Here is a 26,507-nt window from a genome sequence, read left to right on the forward strand (position 1 = left end):
AGGTGAAGATGGTCTGACTGCCTGTGGTTGCTGTTGTCTGATGTGACTAATTAAGATCCCATCACTGCCCGAAGTTTGCTAGATGTTTACCGTGTTGGCCAGAACTGATGTGGCTGGGGTCTGTAACAGGCTGATACCTCTGGGAGGGTGGAGAAATCTGGCACAGACATTCAGCTGTCCTCAGTAAAAGGAGAATAAAAGAAAACTTTCTGCCCTGTCAAGAAAGCCCAGCCGTCTGAGCAGCTCTAGCCTTCCTGGTGTTGAGAGTCCCAACCGAAGCTTTGGCGGAAGGTGGTCTCTGGAATGAAACAGCTCGTGCTGTCCCTGCGGAAATGTGCTCACAGGTAACTCCCAGGGTGGGGAGGGGGTTGGCTTTTAAGCCCCACTTTGTAAACACATACGTATCATGGTATCATTTAGGTACGAATGAGACTATGGGACGATGGAACAATTTGTTTTATTGCTTTTGGCTACACTAAAAGTCAAAATGTTGTGTTTTTCCTGCTCTGTTGCTTCTTGTCCTTTGTGGAAAGGAGTTTTGCCGTGCCGGTGTCAGTGTGCTGCTGTCTGTATCTCTTTATATGTTAATGCTGTGTAATTCAATCTAATAGAACCATGTTATTATTTTCTCCTTTCAAAGTCTGCTTAGATCTTTGATCAACTAAAATTGCATCTGAAGCCCCCTCTGTTCATGTAATGCTCAGTGTGAAAACACAATTTTTTTAATAGCCTGCAGTACTTCTCTTAGCTAGCTGGAAGGTTTAACTTTGGGACAGCAAAGGTGAAGAAACTAGGAGATGTTTGTCGTTCTCTAAGCTCTTACCCAGCTTAGGCTCTGAACTCGGGGGGGAGTGTGTGTGTGAACTGGGGATTAGGTTTTGTTTCTTTTAAACACAAGAACGTTTTTTGAAAGATCTTTCTCAAGTCGATTTGGGACATCCTTGTACAAGCTGCACATGCAAGTATTTCCATGGAGGGTTTCAGTTGCTTAGGACACAATGCTATGAAATGCTAATTGAATAAGCTTATTGTCAACATTGCTTTAACCTCGAGGAGGCATAATTAATATTCCTTTAGTAAACATTTTTCCTGCTGTCTCCTTGAAATGCTTCTCTCAATGTTTCCCAAAAAGTTCCTCTCAAGGCAGTGGAATGTGATTAGAAATCATATTCACCTTTAATTTCTGAAGCGGTTTTGTGCATGGCACAATTGTCTGGCTCACGCTTCTCCTGTCAAGGTTTGCTGTGTTCAAACCCGTGTCTAGAGGTGAAGAGGAAATTAGAACTGAATTGAAACGTACAGAAATACGTGTGTTACTCCAAACCACTAATGCCCTTATTAGAGCACAATGGAGAGCGGTTTGATTAATTGAAACGATAGAGGCTGCAGTGTTTTGTTTCCATGTTCCCGTTGCGAGTTGCGTTGGAGTTTCCAGAAGAGTTGGCTGTGCCCTTAGCTACACAACTGGCAAGGAGCGAGGCGAGGCTGGCAGCGGGAGGGACACAAGTTGGTGTCACGTTGAGAAATATTCCCATGTTTTCTTTAGAGGAGAACAGCCACATCTTGTAATGCCATGCATCTCGCTCTGCGGGCAGATAGCTGTCTGGCTGCGTGTCACTGTGTGTGGTCAGAGAACTTTTCCCAACTACCCAGCTTTAGAGGCAAATGCTAAATTTTTCCAGATGTGGCTGTGGTGGTGTGAGTATAAAGTGCTGCTTGGCGGCTCCAGTTCTCCCTTTTTGTTAGTTCTGCAAGTACACAAACCCACTGTCTGACAACAGTGCTTCCCCGGGATGTGGTTTTAATTACGGGGAGGAGCCTGTCGGGTCTGTATGGTTTATGTTATCCTGGTTCAATGCGCCCTGTGCCTCGGTTTCCCCTCAGAGCTGCAGTTCAGCATCAGCTTTACAAGGTGACCTCGTACAGCCTGTGTTCCTCCAGCCACAGAGGAGAAAAATAACCAAAGGCAGAAGCACCCAAAGTTGGTTATTTTGGTTATTTTTCTCCTCTGTGGCTGGAGGAACACAGGCTATACAAGGTCGCCCAAAGTCAGAGATAATGCTTAGTTGTTTTCACTGTACAACATGAGTTAAACTACACAGATTTGTACTTGAGTTTATCGCTGTGCTGCTGCCCTTGGCCAGTGGCGTGTGTTAACTAACGCCTTGGCTGTGGCGGCTTTCCTCGCAAGATCAGTGTGTGTGCGCTATTGACATGCAGCTTTTGACATGGCACAGACCTTGCTGCTGATGGTGAAAACTGAAAGCGGCAATTGTCGACTCCTGCTGTGACTACAACGACCGTGTATGATCTATCGCTTCCCTTTTGGATCGTTTCTGCCTCTATTTTCAGGAGAAACTTCATAATATAAATTGGTTTCTCTGTGCCATGGAGTTACATTGTTCGTCACTGTCTCACTCAAGTGGTCTGCAGCCTCTTCCAGGAAAGATCTGCATAATCCCGCCATGATCTGGGGCTTTAAACAAACTTTGGAGCACTCAGGATCTGTTTGTCCCATCATTAAATGCAAGGCACAAAGGAGGTTTTAATAACTGTAACCTTGAGGCTACAAATAAGTGAAGAAGTAAAATGGGGGGAGCGCTGCAGCCTGAACTCACATCCAGGATATTCAGAACGTCTTAGTGGAAGCTAACAGCAAAGCCAAAGATTTCATCACCAGTCTGAAAACAAAGGGTATGTTTTTATTCTTCCTGTGCAGCAAAAGACAGCAAGTTGGTGTTTAACTTGGTTAAACTAGTTCTATTCTACTGCTGCTTGAATTTGTCCTGAGGAGTTTTAGTTTCCTTTAGCAGGAGCTTGTTTGTAAGATAACTAGACTGTACTTGGTTTTTTTATACAAAATAGGGACAAGATATGATCCTTTAATCAGTGGTGGTCCATCACATATTTTAAAACCACCTACATCTGCTGGGAAAGAAGAAAGTTAAATTGTGTGGAGTTCATCACCACCACCCCCAGGGAGAGGTTTTGCTAGGGTAAAAACTGGGATGAAAGTGAGTCCTTGAGCCTGGCTGCTCAGGGCTAATGAGCTCCATCCCTTCTCTAGCTTAAGACCGTCACCTCCATCTCATAGCTGTGTTGTGCCTCAGACAGAAAAGTGAAATAAATAATAATTGATTAAACCAATCTTGGGACAGAAAGCACAATGGAAGTCAACTTTATGTATGCTTTGCTCTGTGACTTGCGTAAGTAACCAGTTAAGGCATTTGAGGTATGAAATAGAGGGGAAAAGCAGAGCAGGTGGAGCACAGAGCGGGGAGGGGGCAAGTGAGAGGGTGCAGAAGGTGGTCATGGGCAACTTGCTTGGCTGGAAGGGGAGGCTGAGGCTGCCTGTGTGAGCCCTCGCTCGCCCTGGGGGCGGTGGGGCCAAGGCTTCGAGCGCAGGGGCTTTCAAGTGGATGCAGTGAGCGAGGCCGGGAGGAGAGCAGTTTGCATTTACAGCTGCAATAAACCCGAGCACAATGCCGCTGCCAGGAATGCACGTGTGTGGATTTATCGGAGCTTGGCTGAAAGCATTATGGATGCTGTAGGTGCTGAAGGGCGCTGTAGGTCCAGGGAGGCTGTGTGTTCGGCAAGGCTAACGAGCAAACGAAGCTGCCCCCAGAACAAAGCTGGTTTGGGGCATTTTTATTCTGCTTCTGACCCTGGTTCCAGGCTTCCCACATCTCCTCCAGCCTCGTGTGCTCTCCTGATCCATCGGTGGGCAGGAACGGGTTAAAGGCGCCTTTCCCAAGGTGGGAGCTGGCTGGGATTGAGGAGGAAGGCAGTCACGAAAGGAAAACTATGCTGGCTTGAGAGGGTCTGGCTTCTCACGCATTGCCGTGTAACCCTGTCATCTATCTTGTCACGGGCCAGCCCTCCTGTCAGCATTAATCCACAGTGACGGTGGATTAATCTCTTCTCCCTCCCGGGGCCGAGGGGAGCTGGTCCCCGGCCAAGCAGGGCCTGACGGAAAGCGGGTGATTATTTCCCCGTTACACATGCCAGAGGGGACTTTCTCATTTCAGCCCCCTTCTTCTCGCTGGCAGGACACTCTTCCTCTCTCCACCAGCACGCAAACACCCCTTGAATAGCTTTTAATTATAGGAAAAGAAAGGCTGTCAGCCCATGCGTGGCATCCCTGGGTGCACTGCCAGCATCTTCTTTGAGCAGGACTTTCAGGACCAGTTTATTAAGTGATAGAAAAGCAAATGGATTCCCTTGGAAGCTGAGGGCTGCTGGAGGAGAGGGCTGTGGCGCCCAGCCTTGCAGGAGACACGCAGCCCCTTGCAGGACTTCCAGCACCATTGCCGGAGCCTGAACCCAGCTGGTGTGTAAAAGCCTGGATCCAAGGGATGAGCTATCTCCAGCAATTCCCAAGACCTGGTTTTCCTCCCAGACAAAGCCTTGTTTCCACCACAACACAAAAAAACTTGAATTCCTGCTAGAGATGAGGGTGAGACTCGAGACGGAGGCTGTAGCTCCCAGCTGTTGCTGGTTGTGCTGCTGCTGGTACCTCTGCCAACAGGTGAGAGCTGAGAGGTTTCTGCCTTCTCCTGCTGGGCATGAGCACCCAGATCCAGCGCGTCCTGGTACCGTGTCACTCTTGCACCATGACAGTTCCAGCCGCACAGACTGGGGTGTTCTGGCTCCCCCTGTGCTGAGCTCGGGCAGGTTTGCAGCTTTATCCACCAGAATTCAGCATTTGTGTTACTAATGCTGGGAGAACATCCTTAGAATGAGTGGGATGGAGGGCAATGGTGGATCCCTGACCTCAGCTGCTGGTCTGTGAGATGTCTTTGGCTTTTGCCTCCCCCCAGCCCATCCTGGGTTGTTTGTGAGGCTAAGTGCATGGCAGCAGAAACCCACAGGAACGATTCCTGGACTTGGAAACATCCCATTGCTCCAGTTCTTGAGCAGGGCAGATCCCACATGAGCTTCCCTCTGGCAGGAGCTTTACCAGCACCTCTGAAATCCCAGTCTCCCCATCTTCCAACCAGCTGTGCTGCTGGTGAGTTGCTCTTTGAAAAATGCAACATTCTGCACCCCAGTTTTCCGGGAAGCGTCTATAATGGGCTAACCCCACGGATTTAGAGTCCCAGGTGGCTCTGAATGCAGCACAGGCACAGTCATAGCATCCAGCTGGGCTACAGGCTCACTTACTGCTCCTTACATTGACTCTGGATAGATTTGAAGAGAGTAACGAGCTCCACCATGTAATTATCTGCTGTGTGATTAACTGCTTTCCTTTGCTTAGCTCGTACCTGCCACTTAATGCCTTCAGGAGCTCATCTTCTGTGTGCGACCATCACAGGCTCTTCCCTCACTTGCTCTCAGCAACACTGCTCTCGCCAACAGCAGCTGACGAAGCCTCCCAAGGACTGAACTCATCGCACCTTCCAGAAAGCCGCAAAGGTCCCCAAAAGACACCTCCAAGGAGCCCTGAGCGAGCCTGTAGGTCCCCAGCACAACCCTCTGCCAGATTTGAGACAGCACTTGGGCTTCACGCACCAGCAGCTGGCACCAAGCAAGAGCTGCGGAAACAAACCTCAGAAGCAGAAGGAAGAACCGAACTAAAACCACCCTCAATGCGGGCAAAGCACTCGCGGGGTGATGGGGCAAGGGCAAAGGCATCACAGGGGAGGCTCAGGAAAGAAGGCTGGGGCTTAAAACGAAGTGGGGATGCTGCCCTGGGTTCCTCTGTGATGCTTGTCGGCCGTGTCCACAATTCTGCATTATGTATATCCACTTTGGGTGACATTTTGGCTGCCTCAGGAACAGCGAAAGGGCCTCCCATCGCCTTCGGCATGGAAGAAACATCCCACATTGCTTTTTTAATGGATGTGTCAGGCCAAAGTGGCTTGAGTCCAGTGGGAGGATACCGGACGGCTTGCTTCCCTTGCTGCGCTGACTTTGCATGAACCCAGGCTGCCTGGAAATAGCGTGTTGGCTTCTTAACATCCAAGTGCTCCTTCTGGTAAACCTCAGCCAGCAGCAGCCTTCTGGAGGGATGCGCTGCCTCGGCATCAGCTTCCCTCCCTGCGCTGCCTTTCCCACCGGAGCAGGGAGACCAAGTTCATAGCACAGACAGGCTGTGTTTAATAGGACATTAGTTTAAGCCGGCTATCAGGACCTCATCTTGAAGCAGGATCATTAATCTATGCGTTTAAATGTTGCAAAAGCCCAATTTCAAAGGGAGCTAAAGCTCAGCTTGGGCTGAACATCAGGGTACAACAACCGTGGAGGGGCAGGTCCTCGCTGCAGCTGTCCCTGCCCTGCAAACGCCCCTGTGCCTTGCACAAGCTCCAGAAAATCCTTTGGGCTGACCTGAGCTGTTGGTGCTCTGGGCTCCTTAAACGTTGGCTGCGGTTTGTGTTGCTGCTGGAGCAGAAAATCCATGCGGGATGGGACTGGGGGATTTGGGGGATATTATCTACCCAGTTACGCAGTTCAGTTGGGATCCTGGCTGGGTGACAGAGCTGGATGCAGTGGGGGAGACAGGAGGGAAAAGAAAACAACCAACAAACCAAAAATCAACACGAGACTGCAGGCGCTGCAAGAACAGGGCTTGGTCACCCCTTCTGCCACCGCAGCTCCTCTGGGGCTGTTGGCAAAGCCTGTGGAGGCCAACCACCTCCAGGAGGACGGGCACACACGTTTTGCTGGCGTGTCTTAGGGCTAACCTCACGCCTCAGCAGTGTACAGCCATCTCCCCACCTTGGGGGTGTCAAATTTAAATCCTCGTGGGCTTAGCAGCCGGTGTGAGCGCAGGGGATGTGAGCTCCCCTCAACCCCCCTGTTAAACATCTCAGAGTGATGCTGAGCACATTTTCCTCTTTACAACCTACTCGACAGCCCCAGAGCCACCAACCTGTGTCCCCTCTGGGCAAATCTTTTTTCAGCTGAATTACCCAGAGGGAAGTGATGGCCAGAGCTGCATCCCTGCCGGCTTCCCAGGAGAGCCCAAGCGAGGGCTGTCTTCTCCCTCCGGTGTCTTCTCCAGGTCACCCTCAAAGGCACGCGGGGGACAGGCCACTCACTCAAACCCAAATATTAACAGATTTGGTTACTCAAAGTAAATTATTTCCCAACACCTCAGGGGTGAGTTTGAGCATCCCTTTGCTCAAGGCGTTGCTCCCAGTTCCACCGGCTGCTTTCCCAGCTCCCTTGTGGGTAGGTTTAATTATTTCTTAAGTCATTACTTCCACCAAGATTTACAATAAGGAGAACATTTCTACCGTTGTTGGGTCAGTAAATCTAATCTAAAGTCCAATTAATTGCAGAGATTTATGCTGGGGAAGCAGAATGTGAACTGAGCCTAAGGCTTGAATTCTGGGGGGTAAATGATGGGGGGATAAAAACCCCAAACCTCTGTGTGCTGTTTCACAGCCAGGCTGAGAAAGCCCTTTAGTGAGACGACTGGCAGCAAGCAATGCACCATGTATTTTGAAATAAATTTGAAAACCACTAAAGAAAGCACGGGCAGGGAGGCGAGGCATGTGCTCCCCAGCTGCCTCAGTCCTTAGTGGGGAGGACCGCAGAAAGAGAACGCCCGAGCATCGGTATGGCCCAGGGAAGGCAAAAATTAGACCAGCAAGAGTTCGAGGAGAGGAGAGACCCTCAAAAAAGTGGTTACAGCAAATTCTTCTGGTTTTGGTTTTCCTCAACCCCACCCAGGAAAAAATGACTCCAGTTAAAGGGTGCTTGAGGAAGCAGCTGGATGTGCCCCAGGACCCCCAGAAGCCAGCCAGGGATGCTCTGCAATCCCAGACCCTGTGAAGACACCGAGGAGAAGTTCCGCCTGCCAGACCAGGTGTATTTTTCCTATTATTTCATGTTGTGCTTAGACACCGGCTGGCTTTTTATAATATAATATAATGTAATATAACGTAATATATTATACACAGGATGAAAAATCCCCTCTGGAGCAGTTTAAAATCAAACCAGAGAGGAAATGAGATGTTACAACACATTCATTTTTCTAAATGTGTTTTTAATTTAAGGAAACTCTCTCCTCCCATCTGACGCTGTGTTTTTTTAAGCATTTAGTTCGTGTGTGTTCACAGGTCAGGGTTTGTAGGTAGCCATCAGCCCAAGGGACTCGGTTCAGTTTGGGGTTTGGTGTTTATTTTTTTTTCTTCTCTGATTGGTTTCCTAACTGTCTCCCATATTCATTTTTCTATTTGTCTTGTCCTTGATCCAAAGCTTACTGCCAGCAGTGGGAATCTGCAAAGTCTGACCTCAGCCAGGGTTGACTCTGGCTTTTCATACATCAGGCAGTGCCTCTTTTCTGTGTTTATGAAAAATATGTTTCTGAAATAATGTTTATGAAAATACCAGTGCATTGCATCCATCTGCCGGCAGGGAGGACAACTGAGAAGGAGAAAGGGACCGGGTTTTGCTGCTGCCAGAGCAACAGCACCAGGTCCCCTTCAGCATCCCCTTTTCTTGGGGACAACACCAAAAAGACACAATGACACAACCAGGTTATTAAATTAACAGGAAAACTGTACCGGTGTGTCTGACGCTGCGGCTGGGGGTGGGGCTCATCTCAGCAGCACCAGGCACTTTGGGGGTGGACTCTGGTCCAGGTCAAGCAGCTACATCCCATCTATAGACTCTGGATGTCAAAACATGTAAAAGTGGATTAGTATCTCATTGGTGACGCCGAAAGGGAGAACATCGTTCTTCTTCCTCCTTAAGGAGACCCTCAATTAGCAAACGTAAGGGGGGGAAAAGCAATATAATGTGTAAGTGGCCAATATAGCTGAAGAGCACCTTAAAGCGGAGATGCTGAGCCAGCAGAGGTGAGAAGAGCCGCGAGGGGAGCACAGCACCCCCAGACCCGTGGAGACACCCCTGCCATCCCTGGGCAAGGAAACGTTTGGAGCAGTTGCTCCACAACCCCAGGTCCCACCAGTGGCAGGGGCTGCCTGGGCGTACGGGGTTTTCCTGCGACCCTGAGCTCCGGGAGAGGCTGCAAGGGCTGGTGCTCGGCCAGGGCTGGAGCCAGGGCTGGGGTTTGTACCTGGTTTCTTCTGGCTGCCTTCAGGCAGGGAAGGAGCTGAAATATTTGGGAGCTGGGTGATGCTGGGGCATGAGAAGCAGCATAATTTCTGACCAAACCCTTTCGCAGGAACTTTTCTAAGGAAATTTAAGAGTGGGAAAAAAAACCCAAACCCAAACCCCAAAATACCAACCCTTGAAGAAAAACCGCAGGATGTCCTAAGAAGATGGAGCAACGTCCCAGCAATTTCAGGTTTCAGCCTGAGCTCCTGGCCAGCTCTGTGCTCTGTGGCTCATGCAACCATCAGCTGCAATTAAGAGCAATAACACTGCGAGTTTTTTATGAATCAAACCACCCAACGACCCAGACACTAGAAGAACATGTTCAAACCCCAGCGCTACAGCCCTGGTGCCCCTGCCCAGGAGATGGGGCTGAGCCCAGCCCACCCCATCCCCCAGCAGAACCTCAGGCACGGCCCGGACCCAGAGCGAGACTCGCCAGCTGAGCAAATGGACTTCCAGCCTTATCTATCTATCTATCTATCTATCGAATCTATCTATCTATCTATCTATATCTATCTATCTATCTATCTATCTATCCATCTATCCATCTATCCATCTATCTATCTTTCTATCTATCTACCTATCTATCTATCTAATCTATCTTATCTATCTATCAAATCTATCTATCTATCTATCTACCTATCTATCAAATCTATCTAATCTATCTTATCTATCTTATCTATCGAATCTATCTATATCTATCTACCTATCTATTTATCTATCTAATCTATCTAATCTATCTTATCTATCTTATCTATCTATCGAATCTATCTATCTATATCTATCTATCCATCTATCTATCTATATCTATCCATCTATCTATCTATATCTATCCATCTATCTATATCTATCCATCTATCTATATCTATCCATCTATCTATATCTATCCATCTATCCATCTATCTACCTATCTATCTATCTAATCTATCTAGCTAATCTATTTTATCTATCTATCTAATCTATCTATCTAGCTAATCTATCTATCTAATCTATCTAATCTATCTAATCTCTCTATCTATCTATCTATCTATCTATCTATCTATCTATCTAATTTAAATTTTTTTTGGCCTCACACACAGCAGGATGCTCAAAGCCAGCATGTTCAACCACCATCCTGGGGCTTCAGCCCTTCAGCATATGCCCAATCCCAGCTTTTGTTCCCTGCAAATAAGATTTGCAAGCAGCAGAAGCCCAGATTTCATCGCCTCAAACCTCACTGCAGCACTGCCCAGGGGCTCCCATGGCTGCATGTTGCCCCGAGGCTTTTGGCCACGTCAGTGAGGAGTCCTGCCAAAAAAAGTCTGAGGTTTTAATGCTTTTACTTACATTTTTTATTTTCTTAAAAAGAACTCCCTGGCTATGCTGGAATAAAAAGTTTGAATATATTTGGAGTGGTATGGGACTCTAGGTTACTTGGCCTGAATTGTCACTTGGATCCCTTCGGAAACAAATTCATCATCTTTCGTGTCCATTGATGATTTTAACCTAAAAAAACCCAAACAAAACAGAACAAAACAAATTAAGTAAAACAAAACAGAAAATAAAGTTAAAATATCTTAAAAATAAAGATTCTTGGAGGTCATTATTGTTACTGTTGTTATTGTTGTTATAATCATTATTATAATCATTATTATTATTATTATTATCTGCATTCTCATATTAATAATTAAAGAAATTATTATCCTTATTGTCCCGTTTATCACCTCACGGGCTGTTCCAAGTGGAAAACATTGTGATTCCATGTCCATCCTTTTTTCAGTCCCTGTTTTGCTCCTCAGGCTCAGCTTGGCGCCACACATCTCATTCCCCTTGCAGCCCCTGCGCCCACTCAGGGGCCGGATTTGCTGAAGGTGGAGGAACCCCCCTGACTCTGGGATCTTCTTTTTTATTATTTCATTTCAGAGCAAGACCTTTTAAGGCCTGATTGCAGGGGGCTGGGGCTGCCTTGCCCTCCTGTCCTAGCTCCCTTGCTCCCAGTTCTGCCAGCCCCAAATCCAGCGCTGGAAAGGGAAACATTCCCCAGCAAACAGTGTGACAGGCTGGTCCCCCCCCGAACAGCAGCACTCAGCAGGATCTCTGCCTTCCCACGTCAACATTCCCCCAGCACGCTCAGATTTTTTATATCTATATCTATGTATAAAAAATGTGTTTGTGTATTTATATCTTTATATATTTACATTTCTGTGTTTATATATTTATATTTATTTTCAGGTATATATGTTTTTTTGTCTGTATATATAAATAATTGTGTGGGTGAACAGAGCTGCGATGCTCAGAGCAGCCCCGCGGGCTCCCCTTGCTGCCCAGCAGGGTGATGGAGCCGCAGTTTCAAACCGATCTGCAGTGCTGGGCCAGAGACCAAAAAAAAAAAAAAATATATATATATTGTATAGAGTTACACCATAACCATTTTCAGACTAACCATTGCTCATCTGCGCAACGATTTATCTATCTCTATATTAAAAATCCATTTTATATACATATTTTTATATATGTGTAACATATAAAAATATACATAAATACATAAATATATAACAAAACCAAAATTTTTTCAAATAAAACAGGAGGCACCAAGTTGGACAAGCCCCACAAGAGCCCCCAGACCCCTTTCCCCCCAGGACAGCATTCTGATTTAACCCTGAGCTGCCCGGTATGTCCCATCCCTTTGCCGGCGCTGGGGGAGGGAGGGCAGGGCAGTGAGGGGGAGCTGCTCGCCACCCCCAAACCCCAAACCAGGAAAAGAAACCTCCTCTGTGGAAGACTTTTCTTTTTCCTTTTTTCCTTTTTTCCTTTTTAAATAGTTTACTTAATTAATTGTTAATAGCTTGCTTAATTACGAATAGCTTCATTAAGCGTCAATAGCTTAATTTCAATAGCTTAGTTATATATTTTGGATGTCGTAAAGATTAGACGCTGACCAAAACCCAAAGGTTTCAACCTCGATTGATTTATCTGACACTTCAAACTGTTTGAATCCAGCCTGGGAATCCTGCTGGGAAAAGCTTTCCTGTCCCGGAGCCTCCCGGAGCTAGGAGGTCCCCCCTCCTCCTCTGCCCACCCGAAACCAGAGGAACCCGAGCCAGAACTGCCATGGTCCCGTCAAGGAGCAATTCCCCATTTTCCCACAGTGTGGGATTTTTTTTTTCCCTCTTAATTTTCTTTTCTGCAAACCCAGTGATGCTACATCCCCCTGGGCTGGGACGCAGGTCAAGACCCCCGCAGCGAGGAGGGGGCTGGAAGAGCAGACCCCATTCCAGCCCCGGCTGCGGAGGCTGAGCCCCCTCACATCGTCTTGAACCCCCAAGTACCGCCGCTGGCAGCATCCCACCATCTTCCTGCATCCTCACCTGGTACCCGGTACCCAGCCATGCCACTCCCTCTGGACCCAACACACGTCCTGTGGCTGAAAACCGCCATCCACGTGCCCCGGCCAAGCACCAGTTGGACCATGGGACCAATTTTTCTTTCCCCTCAGGAGCTTTTAGGAAAATAAAGCAAAAAAAATTTAAAACTTAAAAAAACCGAAACAAACCTGCTGAATTGCCCTGAAAAAAGGCTGGCTGGGGAGAGACGGCATGGGCTGCTGCGACTGTCAGGGTAGTGGAGCTGGTCTGAAAATGGCTATAGCACAGCTTTATATAACTATTACTATTATTATTGTGGTTGTTGCGATTATGATGATGAAGATGATATCATTATTCTATTTATTATTGTTATATTTATTACTGTATTCATTATATTTTATTTTATCATAATCATCATTATCATCACTACTATTGTCCATCTCTGGGCCAGCAGCACAGATCACTCTGGAACCCGCAGCTCCAGGTCCCCACCCGGCGGCAGGGGTGGCCATCAGGGCCACCTCGGCCCCCCTGAGCGTGGCGGTGCTGCTCACCCCCACAAGCCACTTCAGGACGCTGTTGGCTGGGGCTGATGCCAAAGGGCTGGAGGGGAGCAACAAACAACCCCGTGACACTGGGGTTTGGGTGACCAGTGTGGGAAGTGGCCGAGAAAACCTCCCATTACACCCTTACTGGTGAAGAACTAATATTCTGTCGCCCAAGCAAACAGGATTCACCCCTTTGCTCTAACCAACATATCCTTAAAGTTTAAGGGTTATATAAAAAACATGTCCAACCTCTGCTTTGCCTCGACCTTCCCCCCTGCATCCAGCCAGAGCCGCTAAGCAACGTCCCCAAAGCCACCACATGAGCACCAGGCGGATCACACCAGTTCCTAACCTCAGTGTTTTAAATTAAAGGAAATGCTGACGGGAATTACAGGCTAACCTCATGCAACGTCACATGCTGGAAAACAAAGTTCTGTGTTATAGGAGCCTAAAACTTGCAGCTTTTCTAACCAAACGTTATTGCTTTGCACGCCTGGAACTATGAGGAAATAAAAGTTTTTTTCCCTGGGAAAGTGTTTCCCTTGCGGTCGGTGCTGGCCTCCCTCAGTCCAGCAGAAACCTTCGCTGATGTGAAGTTTAATTCCTGAAAAATGAGACTTGATCACAGGTGTGATGGCTACAACATTGCGACATGTAAAACCACATGGGCGCTCTGCAGCTGAGCTGTAAATCCGGAGGCTGCGTGAAAGCTGCTGGAGGGAGGGAGGGGGCACGTTCCTCTCCTCGCTCCATCACCAGCACCGGCGCTTGGGATGCGCTGTACCTGCCCTCTGGCTGCTGGTACAGCTGTTTGGGATGCTCTGCCGGACACCTCACTCCTCCACTGATGCACTTCAGCTTGCATGCACCTGGGACCTGATTGGGTGGATCTCCCTTGGGATCCACCGGGAAAATGTCTATTCCCCAGCAGAAATGTCACTTTTCACAGGAGAACGCAACAATGACAAAATCCCTCTTAGCACAACAAACGTGCCACTGCACAATCCGAATGCCACAGTAAATTCCTAAAAGGTCCCGTTACGAGGACCCAGGCATCGCCCGGCGGCTGCGCTTGAGCTGGTTAAGCTGGGGAGCAACAACTACCCTCCCCCGCAGACCCCCACGGGAATGCAGTGGCCATTTCACCAAACCATATATGCTCTGCTCCCTCTTTTTTTTCCTGTGCCCACCAATACCAACGTCCCCCTATTTTTTTACCCCCAGAAGTCTAGTTTTCCTTTCGGGAGCATCACCAGCACCCAGCTCCGCTCCATCCTCCGTGCCCCACGCGGGTACAGCCCAAGGCTGTACCGGGGACTGCTGCTCTCCAGCCGAAGCCCCAGCAGCTTCGGGAGGTGGGAGGCAGGGGGGAGGTGGGAGGCAGGAGGCAGGCGCTCGGCAGGGCGACGCATCCCCGGCGTGGCAGCATCGCGCTCATTCCCTGTTTGGCTCAGCGGGACCCTCTTCTTCAACATCCCGGGGGATGTTGCTGAGCAGCGCAGGTGAAAGGGGATGCACGAGAAAAGACGCCACTTCTCCTGATAAAAACAACCCTCTTCATCGCTTCTCGGGCACCCTGTCAGGCTGCCTGAGAGCAGGGGGCAGGTGTCACCGCTTCCCAGGTCGGTGCCAGCAGAAAAGCAGAGAGACTCTGACCTCCCGGTAACGCAGCGAACCCCCATCCCGCCGCAGCCGGTACCCGCAGCCTCACCTCCGACATCCGGGTGATGCTCAGGACGAGGCGCGGTTCAGGACCGAGGGCCGGTCAGGATCAGTCGACACTCGCAGAAAGCCGCCCGAAGCCCAAATTCCAGCGCAAAGCCGCAGCGTGGGGCCAGGCTCTGCGAAGTCGCCGGTGCGAGGGGCCCTCTGCAGCCCGGCGTGGGGACGGGAAAGAGCCCGGGGGGCAGACGGGCACGGTGCCCGCTCCGTGTGGCGCCGGGGGTAGCAGGTCTGTCATTTTTGGGGAGGGGGAGAATAGTCATCATACAAATTCCCACCTCCCGGTACACGTTGGCTGCCGGTTGCCTCTCCGCATTCCCACGGCGGAGCTCCCAGCCCAGCGCCCCCCAGCTTCCCACCCACCCCCCTCCCTGCCCCGGCCCAGCACCCCCCAGCTTCCCCCCCTTCTCGCCCCGCTCCTCTCCCTGCCCCATCCCCGCCGCTGCCTGCGCCCCGTCGGGCCGCCCCCCCCCGCTCCCCCCGCGCATTCTGCCCGGCCCCCCCGGGGCGGGGGGCGGTGGGGGCCGCGGAGGGGCGGGGGGCGGCGCTATAAAGCGGCTGCGAGCGGCGGCCCCGCAGCCATGAGCGCGGCCGGGAGCCCCGACGGGGCGGCCGCGGGGCCGGCGCTGCTGCTGGCACTCGGTGCCCTCCTGCTGCTGGCCGGGGCGCGCCGGCGCGGCGGCACCAGGCGGGGGCTGTCGGGCGGCAGGAGCCCCCCGGGACCCTTCCCCTGGCCGCTGGTGGGCAACGTGCTGCAGCTGGGCCGCCTACCCCACCTGGCCTTCGGGCGCATGGCGCGGCGCTACGGGGCCGTCTTCCAGCTGCGGCTGGGCCGGCGGCGGGTGCTGGTGCTCAACGGCGAGGCGGCCATCCGCCGGGCGCTGGTGGGCCTGGGCACCCGCTTTGCCGGCCGCCCCGACTTCCCGTCCTTCGAACTGGTGTCCGGGGGGCGCAGCGTGGCTTTCGGGTCCTGCTCACCCCGCTGGAGGGCTCGCCGGCGCCTGGCCCACGCCGCCCTGCGCGCCCGCTCGACGGCGGCCGAGGTGGAGCGACACGTGGCGGCCGAGGCCGGGGACCTCATCCAGCTCTTCCTGCAGCACAGCCGGGGCGGCGCCTACTTCGAGCCCTCCCCGCTCTTGGTGGTGGCCAACGCCAACGTCCTCTGCGCCCTCTGCTTCGGCCGCCGCTACGGCCACACCAACAGTGAGTTCAGGGCTCTGCTGGGCCGTAACGACCGCTTTGGGCAGACGGTGGGGGCGGGCAGCGTGGTGGACGTGCTGCCTTGGCTCCTGCGCTTCCCCAACCCCGTGCGCCGCGTCTTCCGTGACTTCCAAGCCCTCAACCAGGAGCTGCACAGCTTCGTGCGTGCCAAGGTGGCGCAGCACCGCCAGACCTTTGACCCGTGCACCCTGCGTGATGTGACTGACGTCATGATCGCTGCTGTGGAGCGCGGCGACAGGCCCCCGGAGGGGCTGGGACCCGAGGATGTGGAGGGGGCAATGACCGACATCTTCGGTGCGGGGCAGGACACCACGTCCACAGCGCTCTCGTGGGTCCTCCTGCTGCTGCTGAAGCACCCGCGGCTCCAGCGGGACCTCCAGGCTGAGCTGGACCGGGTCGTGGGACACTCCCGGTTGCCCACAGCTGAGGACCGTGCCCACCTGCCCCTCCTGGAGGCCTTCATCTACGAGACGCTGCGCTACACCAGCTTCGTGCCCATCACCATCCCGCACGCTACCACGGACGACGTGGAGCTTGAGGGCTTCCACATCCCCAAAGGCACCGTGGTCTTCATCAACCAGTGGTCGGTCAACCACGACTGCAGCAAGTGGCCTGACCCACAACGCTTCGACCCCACGCGCTTCTTGGATGTGCAACAGCGCCTGGACCGCGACCGGGCTGGCAGTGTCATGGTCTTCTCAGCTGGACAGCGGCGCTGCATTGGCGACCAGCTCTCCAAGCTCCAGCTTTTCCTCTTCACCGCCATCCTTCTCCACCAGTGCTCCTTCCACGCCAACCCAGCGGAGCATCTCACCATGGACTGCATCCATGGGCTGGCGCTGAAGCCACGGCCCTTCACTGTCACCGTGCGGCAGAGGCTCCCCACACTCATCCAGCCCTGAGCAGGTGCTGGGTCCCGCTGGTGCTGTGCCCCCTCGGTTTGGACCTGGCAGGGCCGGGGTGCAGGGGAAGACCCTGCCTTGCCTGCAGGAGGATCTTGCCACGGTGCATCCCTGCCCCTGGTTGTAGGGTGGAGGGCAGAGTCCCCACAGCAATAAATGCCTTTGACATGGGACCCGGCTCCACTCGTTTTCTCCGGGGAAGGGTGGTGGCGGCTGGAAGCATCGTTCACACCTGAACCCCTGTCTTGCATCCCCCTGAGCTCTCCCACCCCAAGACAGGTCAAAGCCCACCTCCCCCCGGGGACTTCCCTGCAAGGACTGGGAGCAGCAAGCAGTGATGTCCTTCAGCTGTCGCAGCAGAAGGGCCGGGGAGGATATTTGGGGTGGGAAATGCACTTCCCAAGATCACAGAAAGCCACGTGGGAGGTAAGGGTGGCTGGAGGGGGGCTTGTTGATGCAGCATAAGTTTCAGGACCAGTTGCTGGAGGGGAACAGGATGGCTCCATCTGTTTGAAGCCATGAACATCCGGTTTGGGTGTGGAAGGAGGTTGGGGAACGTTTTGGTGGGGGGGGTTTCTCACCCCTCCTTCCCCCTAGACCCCATTGGTGGCTTGTGGGGTGGGGTGGCAGGACACCTCCCTGGGGGCCGAGCAATGGAGAGGAAGATATTTCTCCTCTACAAGCCTCTGCTTGAAGCAGAGAGAGGCTTTGGGTACCCAAAAGCAGCCTCTGACAGCGCACATCAACTCTTCGCTGAAAATGGGCACAGACCATCTCCGGAATGAACCTTTTCCTTCCAAAATCAGCTCCTGAACAACACCTAAGCAGCACGACCTGCAGTTGTAAGGAAATCCTCTTTTCTTGGGCACAAGTCCCTGTGCACAAAGTAAATCCACCCCTGCCAGATGGCCGTTGCTGCTTTGCATGCCACCGACGTCCCCCAGCCGTACCACACCGCTGAGTTACTCGAGCAGATAAACTGCAGCCATTTTTTTAAAGTCCGACTGAAGCTAACAGAGTTGGCTTTGTATCAGTAATTATGTGGTCCCCAAAAGGGAGGACAGAAACAGCCGCACGAGCTAAAACTGCTTATCTCAGTGCCACCAGCCTGCGGCCACCCTGAGCAGCTCCAGAGGGTGGCACAAATCCCCTCCTAATGACAATAATTTACCAATACCCAATTGATCTCCTTCAAAGGCTTGACCAATTGGGATTTCTGTCTTTTTTTTGGGGTGGGGGGAGGTGGCAGAAACAATCCTTTGCCTGCTGGTTGTTCTGGTCGCAGCTGCCTTTCACCTCTTGACTTCAGTGTCATTTGACCCCACTGAAACACCCCCGCAGCGATGCTCTGTGCTACGGCATGTTCTAACACCCACTACCAGCTCTTCACGTACTGCTAACGCTGCAAACGCACGACACCAACCCCCCCCACACACCACATGAATGGCACGAGCGGGATTTGAAACTCCTACATAGTACAGTGCAGAAACCAAGTCCTGGCTGCACCCTGCTGAGCATCAGGGCTGGTGGGTTCCCAATGCCACCACCGTGTCCCCTGGACACGTCCTGCCCACGGCTGCCTCCGGGGGCTATTAGAATCGCTGAGTGCAAACGACACAGCAGTCTGCAACAGCTCCATGATGCCAAGGTTTGAAAGCGCCAGTTTCTTCCTCCTCTTTAGACACACACCTGTGAGAACAGCCCTTGAGATGTCATAAGACAGAAACCAGCAGTTATCTCCACATCACGTACTGCCCACTCGGAGATTTGCCAACAACAGCCATCTCCAGCTTTGATGGTCCAGCTGGAGACCTTCAGCCTGACAACAGCATCCTCTGGAGATGCCAACACCACGGGCTCCTGCACCCCTTGACTGGTGCGCAGCCTCCCCCCCCAGGACCGCAGGCTGCTTGTTTATTCAGCCTTGTTTTATGGGCACACTATAACAGAGGAATGCACATGGGAGCAACCCCAGGGCCTCAGCCCTCCTCTTTAAGCCATCTCAGAGCACAAGGACACGTTCAAGGCCATGTCACACTGCAGTGCTACCAGTGGCACCAGCATGACCATGGCACTGGTGGCCAACAGAAGCAACCCATAGCCCCACAGGAACTGGCACGAAGGGAAGGTGGCAGCAGCTGTTTGAGTGGAAATCTCAAGATGAGATTCAGATCCTTGGGGCTCTGTGCAAAGCCATCCACACGCTGAGTGTGTTCTGCCCCTCCTCAGCCTCCACCCACCAAAAAAACCCAAAACAGACGAGGCTGCTGCTGCTCATCAGGAATACTGTTGGGTGCTGACAAACACCGTTTGGTTTTTCCTTGTCCTGATGTATTCTCTGTGCACCTGCAGCCGGCACGGAGCTCGACACAGAGGCATCGTGTGCAGGACATCCTCGGTCATTAAACCTGAACATCCCTCTACTCTACCCAACAAAGGCCAAGGGGGAGGGTGAGGTGCTGGGCTGAACAAGGAGCACTGTGACTCACTCCCACGCTTCACCCCATGCTACAGCAGAGCTTGTGGTGCAGCACAGTTCAACGGCCGCAGGAGCATCCTGCCCCGCTTCCCAAGCCATGCTTCCCCGGCCAGCTTGCCTCCGCAGCTCCAGTTCCTACCCTACCCAACAGGCTTTAAAGTCAGGGTTCTCCAAGCCCAAATCTTGAAGATTTAGGTCTCTCTGTTTGCTATGGCACCGAAACACCGCCACACAGGTTGCAGCAGCTGCGCGCGAAGCGTACAACCATGGCTCTTTCCATGGCGGGGGGAGGAATCTGCTTCCAGCACTTGAATGATTTTGCAATGCTTTGACCACCTCATTTCTCATATTTAAGGCCAGACGCTGCCAGGAAATACTTTTTTTTTTTACCATGGAAGTTGGATGCTGGGAAGCACGTTGTGTATTTACAGTCCCCTGTGTCCAAACTCATTCCCGCTCCTTGCCTGCGCTGATAGCCGCCTTTGCACGCAGGCAGGTACCGCGCCACTCCTACCACAGCTTCCCAGCCCCCGGAATGCTGGAATATGCTCTCTGCTATTAAGCAAAAGACACACAGGAGACCTGGCTGCAGAACTGAGCCTTTTACTAAGAAGAAAAGCAATCAGTCTGTCATTAATCTTGCCTTCAAAACAATTCACTGCAGGTATGTAAGCAACCCAGCACAGGAAGCCTACATCAATCTCAAATCCTCTTCTGCTTTTCATAAACTTAATTATTAAAGCCTGATCCAAAAGGTCTTTAACATCTACATGGCAGTGAAGCTGACACCAAGCCAGTAATTAAGAAGCTGATTTGTGTTATGGGATACGTTTATAATGATGGGACCCTCCAGAGAGAGAGAGGACAATCCTGCGTTACCTCATTTGCCTTCAGGGCCTTGAGCCCTTCTCAGATTTTTACTATTGAGAAAGCAAAAATTAAATACATTTTACAAAGAGAACTAAATCTCTGGCTACCGAAGTTACTGAGATCATGGGTTTTTTTGCCTAATACCACCATGGCTACCTGTACGTGCAAGACCAGAAGCATGGCAGGTCTACAGCGAGCTGCAATTGTGTTCACCCTCATTCACCCCGCTCTTTCCTCTCCACTTTTAACCTTCACAGTGAAAACATTTCCCCAAGGTCAGCTTTTTCTCTGATATTACCATGTGCTTCACATACAATACTCAAGTATTAGTCAAGTCAACTTCCTGTAAATTAAAACAAGACAGCAAATGTATTGCTCACAATCCTCCCGCTTCAGGTTGTCTCTCAAAGCAGGGTCCGTGCAGGTTTGATTTTTCCAGGGAATTTCCAAGGAATTACAAGTGTCATTGAACCAAAGAAATCTGGGCTTAGCAGAAGTAAGCTGGGGTGGGATTCGGAATGACTGCCCCGTTCCTAGGAGGGAGCAATGTTGACATTTCTATGCCAATACTGACTCAGAATTTCCCGGCACATGGGAGAGGTGGTCACAGCTCTGGTATGCTCTTTTATTGGAAACCAACTACATAAGTTCATGTCTGCTTTCACATCCCTCCTCTTCAACAGACTACCCTGTCCCAAGCCATGGGGTCAGTGCTGACCTCCTCTCCATGACGGCCAAGTTGCCTAAACCCATTCTCCCACCTGTGCTCTAAGCCACTGCTCCCTCGATTGGCGAGTTAATGCTCGGGTATTGCAAAATTAAAAATCACTGGGAAGCTTCTGATGGTCCAAGAGTTTTTACACTTACTTATACTAACAGGCAGGGTACCTACACGTCCATCCCTGACTGTGTCCCTCAGCGTGTCACACCTTTGGCTAAGCCGAAGACCTGCTCCTGCACAACCCTGGTTTCTGCTTCTGGGATCCTCCCTCCAAAGCAGCAGACCTTGGCAGGATGCTCCTCGTACCAGCGTTATCATTTACCCTGCAAAGTAATTTGAAATAAAATGAGCTAAAAATCAGGCAGTCTAAAGCACCCAGAACCAGCACTGAACACAGCCCGCGAGCCCCTCGGTGGTGGTTTCTGGCCAGGGGAAGCTGAAGATGGCCTTCGGGATGATGAAGGCTGAGCACAGAATCCTGCACCGGGTCACAACTATTATCCATCTTTATTTAAAAACAAGTTCACTCGGAGTACATCGTATGCCACAAAGCGTGGCCGTATGACTTTGGTGCATTTTAAAAACATAAGCAGTAGCTGTTGTACTGACATACAACATCTGCTACAGGTGTATCCCACATTATTACATATATAAACAGTGCAATATAAACAAGAACGTTGTAAGTTACTTCCCCATAATTTCCTATTGCATTTGGCACTGCCACCACACATACAAGCACAACGATGTTATGCAGAAGACCTCCACCTGTCCGTCAGGTTTCTTCACCTATATATGTATTGGTGTAAAAAGCAAGAGCGCAACACAGGTAACTTTAAGCAAGATCCCCTTCTTATTTGTAAATACTTAATTTCAAACAGAACAGCACAGTGCTGATAAATAGTTAAATAGCTTCAGTTATTCTTTCATATCATAATTTAACCACAGGTAGGTATGTTTTAAAATTAAGACAAGAGTAGCTCCAGGAAATTATTCTCTCACCCTGGGATAAATCCAGAACAACTTAACTGGACAGAAGCAGGACAGAGAGTCCCTTGCCAAAAATTGTACCAGGCAAATTAATTTCTTGTGGTCCTGGAATGTATACAGTGCAGGCGCCTTCAAGAAATTCACATTGTATGCTGGGATTAGTCTGCAAAGCATGTGCAAGTTTTAAAAACTCTGTTTCCATGTTGTCTGAAAGCTCCCAAGGTGCATTCTCCCCCTGCAAACAGGAGGGACGGCCCCCCCTTCCCAGCACACAGCACACATAGCGCTGAACAGGAGACTGCACATTTTATTGCTAAAAAAAAACCAAACCAAAACCCCAAGTGCTGTTGATTGGGAAGTGTTTTAGTTACACAGCCTTGCCTTATCTCTACATCAGCCTGCAAGTTATGCTATTAGAATTAAATTATGTTAATCAGTCACATTCTTCTTATTGCGAACAAGCCAGGAAAAGGGAAAACCAAAACAAAAAAGGTTCTTTTGATCATTATGTCATAACTTCCTGGAGATCAGACTGAAAAATGGCAAAATACAGCTTTTATCTGCACTTGAAAGGATCTGTGAGTTCTGTCATTGCCTTTCATCGTCGTCTCAGAGATGCATTAATTAGGTTCCAGCAGATAGAGCATAGGAGAAAAAAAAACCCAAGCCAGAGACAAGCCCCCACCCTGGCTCTCCAGGCAGGAGCTGTGCTGCCGGGGATCCTTCCTGCATGAAAACCAGAGTAACAGACCTCTCCGCTTCAGAACCCCCCAGAAAGGGACAAGACCACACACACAAAGGGTACGTAGCAGCAACATGCCAGACCTTGCTCTTTTAAGCCAAAACTGAAGTCTTATTTGAAAAAAACCAAAACCAACAACCCCAAAACCAAAACAAAAAATCCCACAGAAAACCCCCCAAACCAGCAGAGAGAAGCAGGCTATCACATGCACAGAAAGCCAAGAGCATTCACCGAGGGTCCGAAACAGAATAAATGCGTTGGAAGGCTGCACCCGTGTGAAATCATCTGCGAATGAACACCAAATGGGAAGAACTACCCTAATTTAATTAGCACCTTTCCCTCCAGGGAAGTAGGTTACTGGTACCCAAAGGCAGCAAAGGTTCTGGCCGCAGCCCGGCATGTCCCACCAGCCCCGCATGGCCCCTGCGCCCATGAAGGACGTGACCTCCGCCTCTATCAGCAAGAAAAACAAGATTTTTGGTATCTGTTTCCGAACAGGCTCTTTACTCTCTAACCCAAAGCTGTGCTGTTACAGCACTCTTTCATGAGGACTTTTAACAGAGGTCACTCGTCTGGAGAGGTGCTGCCAACCAGCACGGCACCTCAGCCATTAACAAATTAACAAAATGCTTTCCTCATGCATCCCCCCTCTTAAAGACTGAATGAACATAATTGGGATGAAACACTCGAACCTAACCCAGCGCAGAATCCCAAGCAGCAGATGAAATGAACAGCAAATTAGTTCTTTTTTTTTTTTTTTTTCCAAGCTTACAAACCCCCTGTGGTTTTGAAACAGACACCAAAACAAAACAAAAAAAATCAAAGGAGAATTTAGATCTGTAGAAACACAGTGGAAGTTATCTCCAGAAAATACATAATGCAAAGATTCCTCCAACAGTTTATGTTTTGACAAGTTAAACAACAGGTGAAGGCTTGAGTAAGTCTGCACGTAAGTAAAGCTACAGACTCTCGGTAGCGTAAATATTTCCTTTTCCCACTCTTCCTATCACACACGCTGAAATCATTTACTTTTGGAAGGCAGCAAGGTTTAAGCAACACACAGAACAGCAAACATAAGTGACTGGTATCACTCTGGGACTTGCTGGCAGGGAAAGGCAATGCAAGAACAGCTAACTACACAACTGTTTCGAGAGCTATTACCTTTTCTCTCCAGAAAAAAAAACCCACACTTGCAAATCCTCCATGGAAGAATCAAGTTGCTGATCATCACCTTCTGGGTATCACTGTTGAGGATTTCCCAGCTTGGCTTAAGCAACCAAACACAAAACAGCTGAAACAACCTGTGCTATTATTTATAAAGACTGGATATTTAGAGGAAGAAAATGGTCATCCACTGGGAAATGTTCAAAACTAGACGCTCTCACACGAATTGAAAAAGGCAGCTTCATCACGCCAGTGAAGAACTGAAAGAAGAGCATACATTAAGTACAAAAATGTCCCACAATTACAGATCAAGTGCCCACTCATCGCAAGGGGAGCTCTGCACAAAAATACAGGGATCAACTTGAACCTGTCAGGATTCAGTTCTCCATCTAGAAGTATCAATTTTTATCATTTTAAGCAAATAAAACTAATTGCACACTCGCCTGGATCTCACGAGATGAATTCAGCACCAAAATTTTAAAGTTTAATTGGGAGGGGGAAGCTAAAAAGTGCCAAATCTATAAAAGCGAAAGTTTTTAAGCTCAAGTTCATTACACATTCCCCCTTCAGCGTTATTTTCACGAAGTAAAAACCCCATCAGTTTAATACACATGTAGTACAAGGGACTAAAAAGGTGATTAAGAAATGTTTTACTCTCGCACTTTTTACTTTACACTTCACAAACACTATACAATGTGGCAAGACATAACATTAAAAACGAAGCATCCGATTAGCTGCCAGCTGAAATTTGAAGGGACATCAAGAGAGCCTTGCTAAATAACTGGGGAAGTGTTTGAAGGTAGTTTTTCTTCATTTCTGTCGGCATACAGCACAGTTTACTTTTTCTGTTTAGAACCCAGAAGCTGCCAGGGGAAACGTCAGTTGTCAGCTTCACCTTCTCGGTGTCACCTAATTAGTCAAGAAGAACGTTACAGGGAAGCATCAGCTTTGCCACAGAACACCCCTGTTCCTGTAACCAGTGTTTCATTGATAAATAACTACTTTTCAACCTAAGTTATTAAATCTAAACCATAGCAGCGCAGTTTAGAGGTACATCAGAAGTTTTCACTTTCATGTGAGTGAAGGGAGTAAGTCCTGAAGTTTAAAATCTTATTACTCACTTCTCTGACAAAAGCAATGCATCCCCCTTAACAATAAAATCGGTATTGTGAAGGAAATCTTGTTGGTCCCCTGGCAGTAACTCACCGTAGCGAGCAGTGCTGGTTTCCCCCAGTGGAAAACCAGTAAGGTAGTTTAGGCATAGCGGGAAAGGACCAACAAGAGTGTGTTTTGGACGCCACCATCAATTTTCTCACAGCAAGGAAGAAAGGGCTGACAAGTCACTGATTTTAAGCCATTGTTGTCTTCTTTTCTTGTAATTGTCTCTTCTTAAGTCACGGTTTCAGTGCCCATCTCAACCAACAGGCTGAGGGCAGCGAGAACATCCCACTGCCTCTGGTGCATCCCACTGAGCACAGTGGCTCAAAATTTTACCTCACCCAAACATCCAAGCAAGGCATGTAATCAGTTATTGCAACTGATTCAATTAATACAAATCATTAAGGAAAAGAGAAAACAATCTGAAAAAAAATTTGGCTGATGTCTTCCTCCGGAATCAGCTGAGATTGCTCACCAGTGAGCAGGCTTGAAGTTCAGGTAGGGTTTGTGATATAAAACACTTGCGTGTATATATAAATATGTATATATTTTTACATCACAAAGCATCTCTCTCACATATCTGCGTTATATACTTATAAAATCACAAATATTTTTATATCACAAATTTTACCTATACACCCCCACACCTGTTTTTAGGAATTGGACTTTTTTTAGGAATTTTAAAATCAAACATATGCAGTGCTGTAAGAAGGAAAATAATACAAAATGTTACATGATTAAATCCTGTCAAGATCTTTGCCTGGATGTGCTGATGAGCCTGCTGCATGATTTTTCCTGTAAACTCTTGTGGCTTATCCATGAAGTGCAATTAAAGTTGTCAGGATCATGAAACCCCTTTAACTGGAATTTTACTGTCTGTGCAGTATCAAGTGGAATAAGCCTGTACACATTTATTCCTCCCAGACTGACAGCATCTCTTCAAGTTCTCTCTCACTCTCTGCATCCTGGAAATGTAATAAGAAAACAGATAAAATATATAGCCTGATGGAAACAATTAAAAAAGAGCATTTCCCTCTTCTTCTCCAACCCCATACCAGGTTTTAAGTATACCCCCAGCCTCACATTTTTCCTCTTAATGCTTTTTATCCTCCCCTCCCCTGTATTTTCCTCTCACCGCTGCTGTCGAAGCCTATCTAAGTTTTGCACATGTCAGACTTTCTCTTATGTTTCCTTTTGAGAGAAGAGAACTGACAACCAAACCAGCAGAATTCAAACATCTGCTCTCTCACTGATTTTCATACTCTGGATAAATGCCCTTGTTCTTCCTTCTCAACATGATGGAAGCTATTTGATTGATGATGAGAACTAACATTTGCGAAGACTTAACGAATCCACTTAAGCACTGGCTTCTTTACTCCATTCCCACTTTTAATTTCAGAGAAGAGAGAATTAACTCTTCATGACTTTTCTGCCTGTAGCTCTCTCCTGGTCTTCCCTGAAAATCTCAATGCTTTTACGATTTAATCTTACGCCTCCAACACCTATTTTTTGATCTTTTCGAAAAAATAATCTTTCTATTTATCAGACATACCATTCCAACTCTGTCTAGAGAGATTCCC

At 49.4% G+C, this 26,507-nt stretch overlaps 2 protein-coding genes and 1 long non-coding RNA gene across 6 annotated transcripts in view; 1 reads left to right on the top strand and 2 right to left on the bottom strand.

Annotated features, from left to right (window-relative positions):
* Nucleotides 1–2,680: 2,680 nt before the first annotated feature.
* LOC121094440 lies at nucleotides 2,681–15,014 on the bottom strand. The gene is made up of 5 exons (XR_005829842.1): nucleotides 14,673–15,014; nucleotides 12,417–12,547; nucleotides 10,396–10,554; nucleotides 9,201–9,314; nucleotides 2,681–8,620 (listed from the first exon to the last, which is right to left on the bottom strand). It is a non-coding gene; the product is annotated as an uncharacterized LOC121094440 (long non-coding RNA).
* Nucleotides 15,015–15,264: 250 nt separating this feature from the next.
* On the top strand, nucleotides 15,265–16,977 carry LOC121094806 (cytochrome P450 1B1-like). The gene has a single exon (XM_040608879.1). It carries the CDS (start codon nucleotides 15,265–15,267, stop codon nucleotides 16,804–16,806), a length of 1,542 nt encoding a protein of 513 aa, XP_040464813.1. The 3' UTR covers nucleotides 16,807–16,977.
* Nucleotides 16,978–24,404: 7,427 nt separating this feature from the next.
* Nucleotides 24,405–26,507, bottom strand: part of RMDN3 (regulator of microtubule dynamics 3) — a 43,840-nt gene continuing 41,737 nt past the window's right edge. For all 4 annotated transcript variants that reach the window (XM_040609484.1, XM_040609482.1, XM_040609483.1 and 1 more), the window contains exon 12: nucleotides 24,405–25,892. In XM_040609484.1, coding sequence (XP_040465418.1) covers nucleotides 25,839–25,892 — 54 coding nt within the window. In that variant the 3' untranslated portion in view covers nucleotides 24,405–25,838. The remainder of the gene's footprint in view (nucleotides 25,893–26,507) is intronic.

The sequence above is a fragment of the Falco naumanni genome, chromosome 10, assembly GCF_017639655.2.
Source record: "Falco naumanni isolate bFalNau1 chromosome 10, bFalNau1.pat, whole genome shotgun sequence".
NCBI classification, from domain to species: domain Eukaryota; kingdom Metazoa; phylum Chordata; class Aves; order Falconiformes; family Falconidae; genus Falco; species Falco naumanni.

What these genes read in the sequence shown, in the direction of transcription:
- LOC121094806 (XM_040608879.1), top strand. Translation starts at nt 15,265, where the DNA reads ATGAGCGCGGCCGGGAGCCCCGACGGGGCGGCCGCGGGGCCGGCGCTG.